This window comes from Cydia strobilella, chromosome 7 (genome assembly GCF_947568885.1).
Source record: "Cydia strobilella chromosome 7, ilCydStro3.1, whole genome shotgun sequence".
Classification (NCBI taxonomy): Eukaryota; Metazoa; Arthropoda; class Insecta; order Lepidoptera; family Tortricidae; genus Cydia; species Cydia strobilella.
The window spans coordinates 335287-353718 of record NC_086047.1 but is presented as its reverse complement, the minus strand read 5'-3'; the positions used below and the strand labels follow the sequence as shown (position 1 = coordinate 353718).

At 37.4% G+C, this 18432-nt stretch overlaps 2 protein-coding genes across 2 annotated transcripts in view; both read right to left on the bottom strand.

The window, feature by feature from the left end:
* LOC134742921 (uncharacterized) overlaps positions 1-18432 on the bottom strand; it is a 56539-nt gene that overhangs the window by 28461 nt on the left and 9646 nt on the right. The gene's annotated exons all lie outside the window — the stretch shown is intronic.
* Positions 11508-17488, bottom strand: LOC134742759 (uncharacterized). Its single transcript, XM_063675945.1, has 3 exons — positions 16880-17488; positions 15051-15251; positions 11508-11650 (listed from the first exon to the last, which is right to left on the bottom strand). Exons 1-3 carry the CDS (start codon positions 16989-16991, stop codon positions 11508-11510), a joined length of 456 nt encoding a protein of 151 aa, XP_063532015.1. The 5' UTR covers positions 16992-17488.

The following is an 18432-nucleotide window of genomic DNA, read 5'->3' as shown; positions in this document are numbered from 1 at the left end:
CAACACACCCGAATAATGAATTCTTCGAATTTCAATTTGCGCAGCCTTTCTGAAGACTGAGAGAATCGAAATTTTGCTAGCCGCCTCTCTATTGCATATTAGATTGGAAGAGGAGCAAAATAGATGAACAAGTGTTCCGTGGTTATAGCCTTGGGTCGTCCAATAACTCGAATCTGCGCTCACTCAAGGTACGACGGCCAGGTACAGTCGCCATCAGATATATCGGAGCGGCCAAGGTGCTCACAAATATCTGAACACGCCTCTATTGTCAAGGTGTTAAGTGCGTGTTTAGATATTTTTGAGCACCTCGGCCGCTCCAGTATATCTGATGGCGATTGTACCAGGTATCGCACGGTCGAGTCTGACCACGCCCAGGCTGAATTATGGCCATTTCTGTCTGTCTGTCTGCAATACAGTTAAGTTATTTCACGGACGTGCCTGCTTTTCCATGTCAAACATGTATGTCGGAGCGAATGACCCGATGCAGATTACGAGGCTTATTTCACGGTTCGATAAACGTTATCATTTCATCCAATCTGGAAAAATATATTTAACGTTCAACTTAAACCAAAACATTGCAGCATTACCTGCAGTTCGACAAAAATACGTGCATTACTAACCTACATTCCTAAATCCTTTACAATGAAAAGTTGTTTTTTTAGGGTTCCGTACCCAAAGGGTAAAAACGGGACCCTATTACTAAGACTGCGCTGTCCGTCTGTCTGTCACCAGGCTGTATCTCATGAACCGTGACAACTAGACAGTAATAATTTTCACAGATGATGTATTTCTGTTGCCGTTATAACAACAGATACAAAGAACTACGGAACCCTCGGTGCGCGATTCCGACTCGCACTTGGCCGGTTTTTTTTATTTTTAAATAAAAAAAACCCTCACTCCTTCGCCCGAGACAGTGAACTTTTCCACTTTTATTTTATTTCTAAGCTTTGTTGTATCGTATGCAGATATTTCTGCTTGATACAAATTTAAACCTTAAAGTTTCAATTGAAATTTAATTAAAAATTCCGACAGCGCTGATTCACACCGAAAAATTAAAATGGAAACCATGTAACACAATTTGAAGGCAGACTTCCTTGTGCCATCCCACTATGTTGATAGCTGACAATTCGTCAACCTTATCACAAGGTTATAAGGTTTACCAATGGTCATTTAAGGGTGTTGCAGTGCAGTACTGGGACGTCGCTGGTAAACACTAGGAAGTGGACACGGTTGCCCATTTGTAAACTTTATTGCTATGATGATAAGGTTTGTATTAGGTTATAACGGTTTACGCATCAACGCCTTTGAGATGTGGTGTTGGCGCCGGATTTTACGGATACCTTGGACAGCTAGGCGTACTAATCAGTCCATATTAGAAGAGCTACGCATAAAACGCCGGTTGTCAACAATATGCCAGGACCTACTCATATACTTCGGACACCTCTCCCGTCGCTCCTCGGATAGAGTAGAAGCCTATGGAGGAACCTGATCTTCAACAGAAGGACATGATGTCACGATCCTCAGCATTGATGGACCGACTGAAGAAGAATGCAAATAATACGTTTACACACACACACATACACACACACTCCCTGACTTTGTTATATCTAATTCAAGTCGATGCAAAGTAAACTTAGACGTATTTTATCAACACACACGGTCCATAATAAATTACCCGTTAATATATCTAATAAATAAGGATAGGAGCACCATTGCTCAGGAAATTCATTAAGTATAGTAAGTACTTACTGTTCCTTAATACCAAAGTACCATAGAACCTATACTTAATTAACGGATAAATATAAGAGCCTCGGTAGAGAGTATCATTTCGTTCCATTTGGAGTTGAAACTAGGTCCATGGGGTCCCAGCGCGCACAAGTTGTTTGCAGAAATCGCGAAGCGTCTGGTTGACGTAACGGTGACCGAAGAGCTGGCGGCTTCCTCGCACAACGTATCAGCATTGCGATACAGCGAGGAAATGCCGCCAGCATCCTTGGTACAATGCCTTAATTAACGGCAAATTGAGAAACTGCTGGATATACCTATATGGTTACAAGTTACAACACTCATGTCATGTCTCATGTTGATGTCCTGTCCTCCTCCTCCCCACGTCCCCGCGCCCACACTTTGTTAAAGTATAAAAATAAACCTGTCACAGTTCTGTCACATTTATTTAGATTTAATACATTTGACATGAAAACAATGGGACATATGCAAATACTGTTTTTAGTTTAGTTGTACTCAATAATCCGGTTTGAAGGACCAAGTTTTTTAGAATTGCTCGAGTCGGACCAAGCTAACTGTCATTTGCAATGACAAAGTGTGACAATGTTATAATTAATGTCAATTTATATGTGTATTATGTCGTATGCTTGATTGCCACCGACGTGGTATAAATTTTTTTTTTATGAAAAATATGACGTTAATATATGGACACTTTCTTAGGGTCAGGCGGGGTAAATGCAAGACATGGGTAAAAATAACACTAAGTTTTTAACACTCAAAATCTTATTTTACTTTATTTCTATTCCATTTAAAAATAAGCTTTAGTTCTTTTTTAACTGGAATAGGAATGAAACATAATAAAACTTAGTCTTATTTTTACCCGTGTCTTATATTTACCCCACCTGACCCTACTTTTTTCTGTTCTAATCGGTGTAAAGCTTAGAATTGCTCTCTCTGTTAGTCTCTTTGTCATAACCTATCTCATTCATCTTAGTATTTAGGTATTTACTATAAGTAATAGGTACACAGTCAAGGGCATAAATATATAGAATTTCATCGTATGTCCTATAAAGGCTATAAAATCATACACTGAGTTACAAAAAAGTTTGCATAATTCAACGGAAAATTATATACATTTTTTGTCCGAAATTGGGATTTCGTATTTATTCTACCCAGAATCATGCTGATCCTAAGCTTTTCACTTACCAAATATTATCAAAATCTGACGGAAAGGAAAATCAACAACAAAAAAAGATGCCCTTAGGACCACAAACCACAAAGAAAGGTAAACAAAATACGTCGCATACAATCTCGCTTGTACTGGTGAACACGAGGTACACAATGATAAATCAGGGTATGATTTTTAACTCATTGAACTCCACACTCCACGCCTATCGTGCGGGGGCGTCATCGTGAACTTTTGTCGAAATGCACGATCACGAAGGATGATATTGAGCTGTAGCGCGCGTCAGTTGTCTTTGGCGGTCGAAGGGTTAGACTTATGGATGGTATAGAAAGGATGCCAATCTCTTATGGCAGAATTGTTGCAAAAGTGACCGCTTTCAGCTTTAAATAATAGTTCCTAATCTCTCCGGTGGCGCTAGTTAGGCTCTGGGACATGAGTATAACATGAACCATATAAGGCAACAAATAACACGACCAAATTACGTAGGTTGTTTTTGGTAGTATTTCGGTGTATGGTGGCGCCGCCTAATTACTGTTTTTTGATGGACACTTAATAATAATAATATATTGTTTATATTTTTTTTTTTGTAATGTTTTGTAAGTGTTTTTGTATTTTACTTTTATATCCATATTATAAAAACCTAGCCTAAGATGAAAGATAAATAAAGAGAATAATAATAATAAAATACTTTATTGTGCACTACAAAGAAAAATACATGTTACAAACAATGACAGGACATAAGTGAGTAGGTAACAACAGGCGGACTTATCGCTAAAAAGCGATCTCTTCCAGACAACCTTCAGATAGCGATTCAGTGGCTAGAAATAAGTTAATGGGCAGTGCAAAATAACAAAGGTGTAAAGTTTACAAATCAAATACCTAAGTATAAATAACAAACAATGAAAAATAAACTACATAAACTACATATATTATTTAAGCAACAATAATACACTACATAAACCTACACAAAATACATAAATACATAATGAGAATTCAAGCAAGAGAAGAATAACGACCAGGTAGCGTGAACAAAAAGAAAAATATATATGTGTAAGTGAAAGGACCAAGACTAAGAAAGAGATTTTAAATAGTGTTCTTTTAGAAGTTTTTTAAAAATGGGTAGGGATTGAGCACGTCTTATATCAATGGGCAAAGCATTCCACAATCTTACAGACTGGAAAGTGAAGGATTTGTTGTAGAACTTACTAGATGACCGAGGGGCAGCAAGAAGGCGATTCTGAGAACACCTAACAGACAAAAGAAAACTAAACCGTTTTTTAAGGTATTCAGGAGTAGGTACAAGTATTATGACTTTTCATACATAGAGATTTGGCTCCTTTATATAGTCTCCATGGTTATTAGACTGAATGCCGCTCCTAGCCCTAGCAAACTGGTTTCTGTGTTGTTGATTCGGACTTCGGACAGTAGTCGTAACTGATCATCGGTGAACCTTACATCTTTGGATTAAGGTTTATTCTTGACAGTTTAACAGTGGACATTGGTACGATGCTTGACCTACTTACGAAGCTTAATGACAGCTTACAATTAAGGTGACTGTCATCGTCTTGTCATCGTGATATGTACGTTTTTGAGCACCAGCGATAAAATGTAAAAATAACTTGTCGTTTTCTAAATTTTTGTAGAGCTGTCTGATAGTAACTAGGTACAGTCAAGATCATAAATATGTGTACATATTTTCACCTTATTGCAGTGGATGAAGAATTAGAAATGTATACATATTTATGAACTCGACTGTACGTAATGATAAATAGGGACCGTGCGCGTTAGAGGGTCCGCCACCTTGTGCTGCCAATCTGCCTCGTATTCACGCACGCTCACTTGCGAATTCGAGAGTTTGCCGTTTTGTGGCTTAGGAAACTGACTAACATTTCGCGCCAAAAATCAGCAAGGTCCCGTGCTGTGATGCTGTCCCACAGAGTAGTTCGAGAGTTTGCCGTTTTGTGGCTTAGGAAACTGACTAACATTTCGCGCCAAAAATCAGCAAGGTCCCGTGCTGTGATGCTGTCCCACAGAGTAGTTCGAGAGTTTGCCGTGTTGTGGCTTAGGAAACTGACATTAACATTTCGCGCCAAAAATCAGCAAGGTCCCGTGCTGTGATGCTGTCCCACAGAGTACGTACGTTCCATTTTCTGTAAACCAAAATGCGAAAGTCTTTTGTGTTTAGTGCCTAGTTTTAGGGGTCCCTTTGTTTGACATAATTATTGAAAGTCATAATGTAATGATTGTTATATTATCATTAGTCATAATTCTGAAACCGATAACTTTTCAGGATTTTCCTCGGGTTATCCTATAGCTAGGTTAGGTTAGGTTTGTTTTATGGCAATCCTGAAAAGTTACGCGTTTCTGAGAAAAACCAAATTATAGATGATATACGACTAATAAATGTAACAGCTGTTATCCGAATCGTAATCGTGTTCTGATTGATTTAAGTACGTACACTTGACAATCATAATAACCATTAAGTACCTAAATGTTATGGTGCATTACGCATTGTCATTTGTCAACCTTCAATGCGTAAGAATGTTGTACCACCGCGCGTATCAGCCATTGAAAAAACAGTTCCAATTTGGAATCTGATGCGCGAGAATACGGTTCAAAATTGAATATTACCAATGGCTGTTACGACCTTACGACTGTTATGTAGAATTGTTAGCCTAGAAAGTGCTTTGAAGACGCTAATGAAAATTATACCGACTCGTCTACATGCCGTTGACGCTAAATGGCAATTATGGTGATTATCGTTATTGCAAAGGCGTTGTGTATGGCTATGAGAAGTAGCGCTTGTTACTTAATATCACCTTAATATCATAGCTAACCTAACCTAAAAGAAAGTAGAACTTACGTATCGCACCATAAGACTAGTTATACAGCTCTTTATTGAGGGTAGAGCCGAAATCTGTTCACCTTTTTCAGTGTAGTTAGTTACAGTGTACAAGTTAGTTATCTTTTTTTTTCTTTCTCTGTAAGTATCGAATAACTGTGTACTTACATTAAAATAAATGATATTTCGTAAAATGGGGTGAGTAGGAAGAAAACTGACATTCAAACCTCGATAACATTTTATTTTTACATATGCCACAGATTATATAATACTAGTACAGATACCCAATCCCATAGTAAAAAAGCGCACCGTCCTAAGTAGCATATACTTGTAGGCTATTTTTTAGTTCACAGTAACGAACTAGATGGCGCACGGAGCTAATACAACTCTTACGACTAACATGCGTTGAAACACCTCTCTTGCGACATCTGTTGTAGCTTCCACGCAATAAACCAATACGTCACATTCACTTTTAAGGTAAATTATTACTAGATGGCGTTTCAGATATCAGCGACAAAATTAAAATTTATTTGCATGATTTTGAAGTTTGATTAGGTACTTTAGTAAGGCGTCAAAGTTTCGTTACAAACACTAATTAATAAACTAGTGGATGCGAAATGACTGCTTTTAGTATAAAAACCAGTGTCGCTAAACTCACACATTCATAGCCACGTTAAAATACGTTACACACTTACACAATTGCTTTGATTCGTAGCAACTTTCCATACCAATAGGTTATTACCGGTTGACATTTCTCGAACGGTTATCAACTGTAGGCTACACGAGCGACGGTCTAAGATATAATGTCAAAGTTATAAGACATACGACTCTTTAATTATCTCATTCATCTCACAAAAGCTCGCTCATCGTTCACCTAATACAACTACTGAACACCAGATGGCGCTATTTTTTTAAATATTTTAAAATCACTTACTTATTATAGGCGAGAAAAGGGCTAAAGAAACCAGTATAAGTAAGATCTAATTACGCATGGTTTGTTACGGATCTCACGGTCACGTTACACTGGTGTTTTCGAGATCTCTACACGCCTGCGAGTAGCTAACCGTTGGGAACTTCTTTCATTCGATGTAGGGAGGGGACAGTGTAATCCGAGTGTTTTATCGATATTTGTGTGTTCGGTTAGGAATTGATATTTCATTACCGTATGTTTTATAACATTTAGATTATATTTTATTTATGATTATAATATAGGTAGTGATAATCGTGATTGTATGAAAAATAATATGTAGTACAGTACAACAAATATCTAACTAAAAATGTGTTTCTTATTTATTGACCAACTAGGTTGTTAATGGAAACATTAAATATATCTTAAGGTTAAATAGATAAAATCATAGTTCTTTAAAGTCTATTAACTCGGTATTGTTGTTATTTTGCAATCACAAATCTGCAATTACCTATGTCAGTATTCGTCTTTAATAATTTGTAGCAGCATTTAAGCGCAATCTAGACGGGACAACCTAATTCAATTGTCAAATTAATTGTATGGTGTGTAAGCAAACATTAAACTGGATCGTCGATCCCATGCCTATCAAATCAGGAAGGGGCGCTGCAAAATTTCAATATTTGACGCTAGTTTGCGTGGTAAGATACACTTTTTATTAATTTAGTGAGCCCGAATGTCACTAATAATTACTAAATTAATAATTAAGTTTTAGGCGTGTGGACGCTAGATGAGATCAGATGTATGTCAATTTTATCCCCAGAAATCTTTCTCTAAGAAATGCTGCGAGCAAATGGTGCTTTATTTTTGGGGAAACTAATTTTCTTGCCCAGGAGAATTAATCCATTTATTTTTAATATCGGCATCTTTTGGAAATCTAAAACATTTAATAATAAAGAAATGGAAAATATAAATCGTTTATTCATGGCACGTTGCATGCATTGTACGCATAAGTACATTAAGTACCTAGTCTAATTATATTAACGATGAAAATATGATGGGTGTAAAAAACAAGAACAAATAAATGTATATAAAGGAATACAAAGGTTTGAAAGGTTGCCATGAAATGACCCCGACTTAACTTAGTGCTTGATGACCAGAGCTGCCATATTTACTTATAGACATTGATTATCCCAAATAATAATTTATTACCTACTAACCAAACATCAAACTTGAAATATCGTAACAGTAAGCTTTAACTTTATCGATATAAATATCGACATTGCGCAGCATTTAAGTAGCGAAGTTATTTGACATTTAGGATAGCGAATATTCCAGATAAACGTAAAGAATAGTGACAAAGGATTATGAACTCTAAGTTCAAACAAATAAAATATAGTTTTACTTACATTCGTAAATAATGCAAAATAAACAGATTTTTCGTATTTATCGGATTATATTGAAAGAAATAACCACCGGTGATAGGAAATACCTCCACGTGAAAGATTTTTTTAAACCGCTGTGATTTCTGCAGCTTAAGACTGCACAATATGGCATTTTAAATTGAATTAGGTATAAATTTTTGTTAGACGAGCGTACGTATGACGTGAATGTCATTCGAGCATGAAGTTTACACAACAAACTGAGCATAGTCTGTGCATAAAGTGAGTCGGCCGCTCGCTACTATTACAATTGTGGTATTTTCTATAAAAAGGGACCTTATTGTCGATGGCGCTTACGCCATTATTAACGATGCTCCGATATAAATGCAATGCCGCGCGACGCTGTGCGGCGTAAGCGCCATCGACAATAAGGTCCCTTTTCATAGAAAATGCCCCAATTATCGGTCGATGTCGGTACCTACTACCTACCCATCGTTTCATCGTCTTAATTTGTGCAGTAGACACGCGAGAGTCAATTAGCGTGACTCGCGCCATAGAATATTGTGCTAGCCTCGGGCCTCGCCGCACTTGCCGCTCTCGCTCTCGCTGGGCGACTGGACGAACGGGTGTTGCTTTGCGTGGTTTTAACTCTAAGATTGCATTAAAAAATGAAACGCAGAAAACTTTCGCAGGATTTATGGATTTTATGGACTACTACCTAAGCGTGTTTTGTGGCTTATTCAGTGCGGCTACCATGAGTTGACATTAGAAGTTTATGCCGATCGCAGTCTATTAAGCTCGTACCCCTATAATATATTTTTTAATACAGTTGCTCAAAAAGTGCTACTTTACGTAGCTGTTTAGCGTGCGGAAAGTTGGTATTCGCTTCGCTTTTTACTTTTCCAATTTTTGAAATTAATACTTGTTTTAATTCATGACTACTTATTGATGAGTGTTAATATTAGTTTCCTACGTCGTAACCAACATAAAAACCTACTGTTAATGTAAGAATACGAAAAATATACATATTTCATTACTTACCTCTTTATCATTATAACACGTTTATTTTTTAATATTGATAATTGAAAATCCGTTCTTTATAAGTTGTCTGTATGGAACGGAATAGCTCTGGAAGGTAGAGGTAGGAATAGCTGCCGAAACGCCTGTCAAAGAAGAAGCGTTTTTTCTTACTGTTTCCAAAGGCAACATGCGATATTGTTTTCATTCCTTACTTGTTGTTTTTCTTATTTGCACTTTCAACCAAAAGGGTAGTTATTGTCGGTTGTCAATAACGTTGGTTCTTCCCATAAAGCTTCAATTTGAAATCAACCTTATCGGCAACCGACAATGTGGTACCTTTTAGTTGAAAACGTCACATTTTATCGCAACTGTATTAAAAAACGTCGTTCGATACACGTGCGGAAATGTCATTCTTCACTCGTCCCGAGTCTTGCCACTCGCCTACGGCTCTTGGCAAGATATCTCGGTACTCGTAATGACATACTTTCCGCACTAGCATCGAAATGTACTATAAAGGCTCCGTCACACACGCGCGTTTTGCGGACGAAGCGGACGCCGGCGCAACGGGAGCGCTTTCATTGCGCTCCGCTCACGCTCCGCCCGCAAAACGCGCGTGTGTGACGGAGCCTTTATGCGGTTTTCACCTATGAAAAAGTAGGGTGATTCTCGAGGAAAGTTAAGGGTGGTTATGGCGTATAGTTTGTTAAGGTTTTGTGTAAATTGGTTGAAATATGAAGATATTTGCTAATGCAGTCAGCTTTCATTGGTTTATCTACTAAAAAGTCCGCGATGGCACGCGATGATATATGTCTATCTTTTAAGGATAACTTACTAAGTATACCCATTCTTATCTTCTACAAACAGAAACAGATTTCATAGTATGTGGTATTTGCAAAGCTATTTACACGGATACAGTATTAATAATTATCAAATTAAATACGTTAGTTTTATTAAGCATTTCATACAGATTACAATGGTCCCTTACAAGATACAATTAAAATGAATATCTCAGGAGTAATCGTAAATTAAAGTTTCATTTCGACCCATAAGTATAACTTGTATGAAATGTTAACCCTTAAATGCATGATTTTTTGTATAACTTTTTAATAAATTGAAATAGATGTGTCATGCTGTATAAAAGTAATAAATGTGATTTTGGATAGCTGCATATTGAGCCACGGACCATCAAATATACGATGCATATATACATCATTATGCATTTAAGGGTTAAAGACGCTAACGTCCGTTAGTTGCCAATTTTTACCACCTTATGCGCTGCGATCGTTTTACTTACCCCCACCATAATCTTCGCACGGTGCCAGTTAGCCAACATGAGGAAACAACTCAAAATTTGCATCAAATGCTTTGCCACTTTGCTCAGTAGATAAATAAAATACAACTGTCCCATATGTTTCTTAAATATATATAGAGCCTTCAGAACTGGTATGTCAAAAAAAATATCCCTACCTACTTTTAAAAAACCGGACAAGTGCGAGTCGGACTCGCCCACCGAGGGCTTCGTACTTTTTAGTATTTGTTGTTATAGCGGCAACAGAAATACATCATCTGTGAAAATTTCAACTGCCTAGCTATCACGGTTGATGAGATGCAGCATGGTGACAGACAGACGGACAGAGGAGTCTTAGTAATAGGGTCTCGTTTTTACCCTTTGGGTACGGAACCCTAAAAAAGCAAAACATGATAATATCAGGTTCTGTGTGATTTTATTTCTTAAAGATAAACACAAATTGTATTCCTATAAGTAAATTGCTAAAACATAGAGTTAAATAAAAACAACAACAAGAAGTTAAGGAGGATATGTTTATTTTTGATAGCTAAAGATAACCGTGGAGAAGACAACCTGTCATTTAATGCCTCAAATCCCTTATAAGCATTTGATTACCTTATTTGTGTTATAGGCTCGCTCGCTCACTGAATACATTGCAGGTTCAATATAATGACGCATTCAGGGTGCTGTTGCGGCTGCCGCGGCAGCACCCTGAACGTCTGGCATGTTTGCGCACGCGCACGTGGACGGCTGGACGGTTTCCATGCGACGCCACACAAGCGCTGCGCCGCGACGCTCTACAAAGTCTGCGTCAGCCGCCACACTCATAGCCTCCTGAGCGTAGTAGCGGGTAGGTGGGACAGTGGCATAGTCAGGAACTGGGCCTCGCTTCACAGACGCACAGCTGTCCATAGCCAAGACACGACAACGGATGATCGCCCTACACGGTGAGGCGCGACAGTCTCCAAAGCAGAAATGCGGACGAGAACTCTCACATGCACCCTTCCACAGGAAGGGTGTCGAATGATTAGGAATAGATTTAGCGCTTAAATTTATTAATTTCTTATTCTGAATTTTTTTCTGCAATCGCCTATGCTTCATTCTTTCTTTCTTTGGTATCTTCAATAAAAGTTTTTAATCTTTTACAATTCGGTGTGTCGCTATCGGCTAGTCGCTTGCGTTTTTCGGTGTCGTAAATATTTCTGTGTCATATAAATCGCCTTCCTCCTCATTTTTTTCTTGATTTTTAACACCAGGGTAAACTTTTTTGGTGTTAATACTTTTAATTCTGTCGGTCCTTGGCCTAGAAAAAAAAATAGGTACATAATATTGTAACGAACTGCTTTATAATAATATACCTACTATTTTTTAGGGTTCCGTACCTCTAACGGAAAAAACGGAACCCTTATAGGATCACTCGTGCGTCTGTCTGTCCGTCTGTCCTATTTTCTCCGAAACTACAGGACCAATTAAGTTGAAATTTGGTATACATATGGAAGTTTATGACCCAAAGACGGGCATGAAACGTAAACAAATACATTTTAAACACGGTGGCTTTTGGGGGGTAAATGAGAAAATAAAAATAAAAAGTTTTCAAACTATATCGTGTTACATACCAAATGGAAGAGCTCATTGTGAGAATCTGAAATATATTTCTTTATAATTTTAAGATAAACAGTTTAGAAGTTATTCAAGAAACGACCATTCCCTCCCTTTATCTCCGAAACAACTGGGTCAAAAATGTTGATAAAAAATACACAAAATAGATCTTTACACGCGCATAGGAAAACCTATTATACATGTGCAGTCAAGCGTGAGTCGGACTTAATTACTTAGTTTTTGATCCGACCCCTACGGGTTTTTTAAAGACATTTCACTTTAAAAATTCATTGTTTAAATTGTGTAATGTACGGGACCCTTGGAGCGCGAGTTCGACTCGAACTTGGCCGGTTTTTTTTTATTAGCGTAATTTAGTGTCCCACTGCTGGGCAAAGGCCTCCCCAAAACGCTGCAAATTGTGTTAAAGTTATGAAAATCGGCAAGATTGATCTTTAGTCCATATAAATAAATTTGACCCGAAGCACCAGAAAAAAAAAAACAGGAGTAGAGTCCTATCGTAACGCGTGTAGTATTCAATAAAAGGGCATCTTGAGCCGGTTCTAAAAATATATTACATCATTACATTGCAGTGACGATAATTTTCAAAACATACCAAGTTTGGGCTCCTTCAGATACGATAGCGTTGAATAATTTTTTTGTAAAATGTATCTCAAATAATACCTAATATCCAAGAAAGTAATTTTGAAAATAATTTCATAACTTTTTTTTTAAACTGGTATGTCAAAAAAATATCCCTACCTAATTTTAAAAAACCGGACAAGTGCGAGTCGGACTCGCCCACCGAGGGTTCCGTACTTTTTAGTATTTGTTGTTATAGCGGCAACAGAATACATCATCTGTAAAAATTTCAACTGTCTAACTATCACGGTTCATGAGATACAGCCTGGTGACAGACAGACGGACAGACAGACAGACAGCGAAGTCTTAGTAATAGGGAACGAGACTTTTGGCACAGAATAACTAATAGTACTACCGTACAGAAAATTCACTCCTTCACAAAAGCCAGATTTAGGTATAAAATTATACCTACACTCGCCGCCTAATGTAGGTATAAAATTATACCTACACTCGCCGCCTGCAAGCAAAATTGAAACTTATAACCGCGCACGAACCGTGAATCTTCTTTGCGCGCCGCAGTTTTATGACCGAGCTGCGAGTGTCGGCACGGGGTTGTCACTTGACAAGTTTTTGTACCTATACCTACTGATTTATTATTTTTAAGATAAATATGTAGGAATTACAAACGTTGATTCTGTAAACATAAAATTTTTAGCCGGGGATAGTATGTCTGATTCTCACGGAAGTAGGTATGCCACATAAGTACTTATTCCTTTGAAACTATGTCGGTCAATATAGTCAGGAATTTAAAAAAAATGATTTTTTCTGCTTCCTTGTTCTTCCGTTTATTCAGACATCCGTAAACAGAACATTATCTTTTATACAGATTAGATTGCGATTTAGGTTTCGAAGCCATTGCCTATTTTCAAATTTTTCAACTTTGCGCGAGCGCCAGTTGAGCACGTGACACGACTATCGTGCGAGCCGAGCGGCATCCCACTGCCATACACCTGCCCGGGCGGTGCGCCGGCCAAATATACCTAAACTGCGCAGTGACATCCCCCCTGCTTATGGAAAGTCTCGTAAAATAGGTACTGAAGTAGAACTGTGTTACTTTGTAATTTTGAAAATAAATAAAAAAAACAATGAAATTATTTTCAAAATTGCGTTCTTGGGGTTAGATATGAGGGTATCACGTATGATTTGTAGTATATTATACAAAAAAAAATCTGCCATATCGTATCTGCAGTATCGTATCGTATCTGGGAGGAGGAGGACTTGGTAGGTATTGAAAATTATTTTTATTTTTATTTAAAACACGTGACTAAAATGTAATGAGACATATTTTTAGAACCGGCTTAGAATGCCCTTTCATTTAATACCATACACGATATAATAGGTTTCTAAACAAACACAAATTTCTCCTGTTTTTTTTGGTGCTTCGAGTCAAATTGATTTATACAGGGTGTCCGTAGCCATTGGACACAGCCGAAATATACATATGCATTAGGGTATTTAGAACCAGTATACAAAGTAGGTATCATAACAACCGGTGTAGCAGTTACGAAGAAATTAACAAATTACGATTTTTTACTTTGGAGCAGCCTGTATGTGTTAGTAGCTCCTGAGGTAATAAATAGTATGAAACCTTCTTCGACCTTTGTGATTATCTTTTTTATTTATGACACTAATACGATTCTGACTTTTGACAAATGTCATCATTGCCGCACATTTTCGAACAAATTGGCAACAGCACTGCCAATGATTAATATAATACAGTATGTTTATTTTTGTTGTCGATTATTGGAAATAACTTTTGTTTGAACATTTTTTATTTTATTTTTGTTCTAATTAAAAAAATGTTAACGTTATAGAGCATTAACAAGTTTTGGGAACAAATCAAATAATTTTATTAAATATTTTGATTTTGTGTTTTTTTAAGTAGTCACACTACTATATATAAATTAAGAACTGTAATAGATGTCATATATTTAAGAAAAAGTGACGAAGCCCTCCAGTGGTGAAGGCCGGATTCGAACCGGCGTCTTTAGCTATCGCGGCTAACGCCATGAACCCCTAGGCCACCCCGCCACGGCGGTGCCCGTCCGAATTTCTCGACTATATGCCATCTTAGTAAGACTAGGCGTCTTTAACCTGCTCTAAGGGAAAGCAGTGCGCGCTTGCACCTCCTAAACGAACTCCTTACGGATTTACGTTGTAGCGAGAGAGACTGGTGCTGCCATCTATGAACAAGTTTTGGAAGTTATAGAGCATTCCTGAGAAGTAACCCTACGTGGGATTTCAGGGTCTGTTGAATGGCTAAGGTCACCCTGTATAGACTAAATATCAATCATGCCGATGTTCATAGCTTTAACACCATTTGCAGCATTTTAACCAGCATCCGAACACCGAAGTTCGCAAACGGGCATCTTTTTTCACATCACCAACAAAGACACTGAATATATACATACGATAGGTATAGGTAACGACATGCACGATCTAATTAATTATAGGTAATCACATACCTTCTGATGTTGATGCAACTGGTGAATCTGGGAAGTTCTCTGTCGATTGATCTCCTTTGTAATGGACAGGTACGGCTAACTTATTCAATCTTTTATGTTTACCATCTTCCTGTTGAATGAACCGCTTTTCGAAATGATCAATGCAGATATATTTGTGTCGAAGAGCATCTCGAGACAAGTGGGCAATGGTCATAATGTTACCTGAAAATTATATTCATTTAAACTCTATTTTTAGTTTTTTGTCAAAAATTTCATTTTTGATACAAACTTTTATTGCTGACTGTAAGTACTTCTCTTGCGTTGCCTGTGGAAAGCCCAAACCCAAACACAATTAGGTGGCGTTGTTTTATCTCAGAGTTCCAATGGCCACCTCCTGTCTCCATCATCAGATCAGCTCGATGGTACCACAATATTGCATTGTCACCCTTCTTACATATGTATGCAAATTTTCAGCTTCATTGGAAACCGGGAAGTGGGCCTGGCCCTAAGCCTAACTTGCAATACTTGAATACAGACGTCCACCAGACGTCTGTCTGTGTCTACACTACACAGGCAGCAACAAGACAGGTGAAACTAAAAGCTTGTATTAAAGAGGATTTAATGCAAAAAGGTATTTACTACTACTTATGCAAGGCAAACATTGTGTCAGCAAACAATTATTAAATTATAAGAACAAGAACTTTTCACTGGTATATGTAAATATCAATATAAACCAACTAAAATATGGCTACATACTTTACATATAATATACAAAATATCAACTAATATTATTTCCATATAAATAACTGCTGGTAGCCTAGCGCTAAGAGCATGCAATTTTCCATCCGGAGGTTGCAGGTTCAACCCCCGGCTTGTACCAATGAGTTTTTTATAAGTTATGTAACTAACTAGCTCTTCGTTGAAGGACAATATTTATGTGATCTGTGACAATATTATGAGAATCAGCGGGATTGGAAAATCAGCGGGAAATCACTTTCATTAAAACTAGTGCCTATGCCAATAGTTAGAATTAGATGCCAAATGTACATAATTTCCATTGTTTTAAGGCTAAATTAGATGCTTGTAAAATGATGTAGGTGGGTATTTGGAAAACTTGATTTCCTAAACATCTATCCATGTTGAATTATGTTTCATACTTAAAGTTTAACTGCCCATAATTAATACTTTCCAAGACAAAAGACAAAACTAAAATTTCAAAATGCAATGGATTGGAACACAACGATACACTAGGATTGTATGATCTGTGACAATAACATTATTTGTCACTGTATCTCTGTAATATGTAACATACCTGTTACACAAAAAAATATAATTTATTGAAACAAAATCTGTTTAGGTATATTTTATATCAATAGACAAATATGTACATTGTCAATACAACATACCTAAACTGCAAACACTTTTTAAGAGAAAAGGGGATGGCCGTATCTCCATACTATGTTAGTCCCCATTTTCCTCTCTGGATATTGACATTATGGAAAATATTTTTACATAATTGGATGTACATATGTATATTAACCATAGCTATGCCCCTATGTTTGACTATTTTGAAAATTAGGAGCGAAAACAGATTTCATACAAATTTTTAAAAGCTTTTAACTCTTATAATAATTAAAAATTCCAAAAAAATCTAACATAGCTGTGGTTTATATACAAAAAATTGTGTCAAAATATTCTCAATAATGTTAATATCCAGAGAGGAAAATGAGGACCGTTTGTATAAAAAGGCGATTTCGCGCGGGTCCTCCACTTTCGTCTTAAATCAATTATTGAATTGGTTAGAGGAAAGTTTAATGTAAGAAAGCTTTAAGAAAGTAGTAAAGACTTACCACAGTTGTCAATCCAAGTTTGCAATCGAGCACTGTCGCCAGTTGGGAAGCGGAACATCGACTTCTGACCGGTCATGGCCTTGCATTGGTAATACGAACACGTGGGCGACATTTTTCTGCATTACTTCTGTTTTCGAAAGCGTACGGTACGGCGTATCAAATCGTAGCAGATTTTCGAGTCCAAATCCAAGCCAGGTCGTCGTGAGTGCTGCAGTAATTGTCGGAGTCCTATTAATTGCCAGTCGCGTATGTGGAATGTCCGTCAAAAGTCCGTTTGAATGCCAGGTCGTCGATTGCAATTATTGGTTGCAGGAAATTAGTAAATAAAAAGGTACCTAAGGTGCGCGTTTGACTCGGAAACCAAGCGAAGTGAAAACTCCAAAAACTTGGATTCTGTTTACAAAGTATTCTTGCGTTTTGATAATGCAGTTGTGAAAGACATTGCGCTTTGCGTTTTTAATTTGTATTTTAACATCAGGCCTACTTTAAAACACCCATTTAGATTATATGTATTCACCGGTCCCTTTTTTACATTTTGTGATAATTTTCGTAATTTATAACTTATACGTAATTCTTTGAAATCAAACATAACATCACACCTTAAAAAAGAGAAAACGAGAAACAAAACGCAGGATAGATGGATGAAACGGAACGAACACACTCGTCCCGTTTTGATGAACATAAAAAGAGGGCCTACCGCGAAGCACGTTCGACGTATTGCCTCTCTGTCGCACTTGTAAATTCGTATGTAAGTGTGACGGGGAGGCAACACGTCGAACGTGGTTCGCGGTAGGCCCTCAGGGCAAAGTATGTTATCTTCATGCAACGTGATACAACGCACCGCGCGCGGTTTGTATGTGTGCGCGACTTGTATCTATGGTCGCCGCACGCACACTCAAACAAAATCTCGACCCGCGTTTCTCAGTGCGCAGGTCGGCTCCATCTAGTGACAATATTCAATATTATTTGGAAAGCCCAAAAACTGTCGCGTGCTGTTACTTATGTGTGTTTACGTCGAAGACGGTCGCCATATAGTTGTGATTTATAACTTTCTAAAATAATGCATTGAATTCGTGCTTTTATTGATGTTTGTATTTAATTTATAATGTTTTGAATTAATGACACTTTAAATACCATTAATTAAGTCTTAATCTGTAGGATAAAAATTTCGTAATGGTCGATCGTGACAGTTGGCGCCATCTATTGATATCGATTTGAAAATAATTATAACGCCTTCGGGATGGGAGGGCATGCATATGCAATCTAAATGGTATATTGTAAGTGTTCGGACGTTTGTATTTTAGTATTTATTTTATTTTGGGTAGTTCCATTTCATAACTTTGACGATAAACAGGAAAAACCACCTCACCCCGTAGTCCCTCGTAATTGCGGTGAGATGGGTTTTCATACAAAGGTGATTTTGGAAGATTGAGTATTACTATAGCTCCATTTTAAATTGGAATACATCATTTTTGTAGCCTTATATACCTTCTCTCCCCATTCATCACCCAACTCTCCCCTCGAACCCTACTCATCCCATTTTACGATTCTAT

What these genes read in the sequence shown, in the direction of transcription:
- LOC134742759 (XM_063675945.1), bottom strand. Translation starts at nt 16,991, where the DNA reads ATGTCGCCCACGTGTTCGTATTACCAATGCAAGGCCATGACCGGTCAG. An exon ending in AACTTGGATTGACAACTGTG is followed by an intron (nt 15,252 to 16,879) that starts GTAAGTCTTTAC and finishes TATAATTTTCAG; the next exon opens with GTAACATTATGACCATTGCC. An exon ending in AGTTGCATCAACATCAGAAG is followed by an intron (nt 11,651 to 15,050) that starts GTATGTGATTAC and finishes TTTTTTTTCTAG; the next exon opens with GCCAAGGACCGACAGAATTA.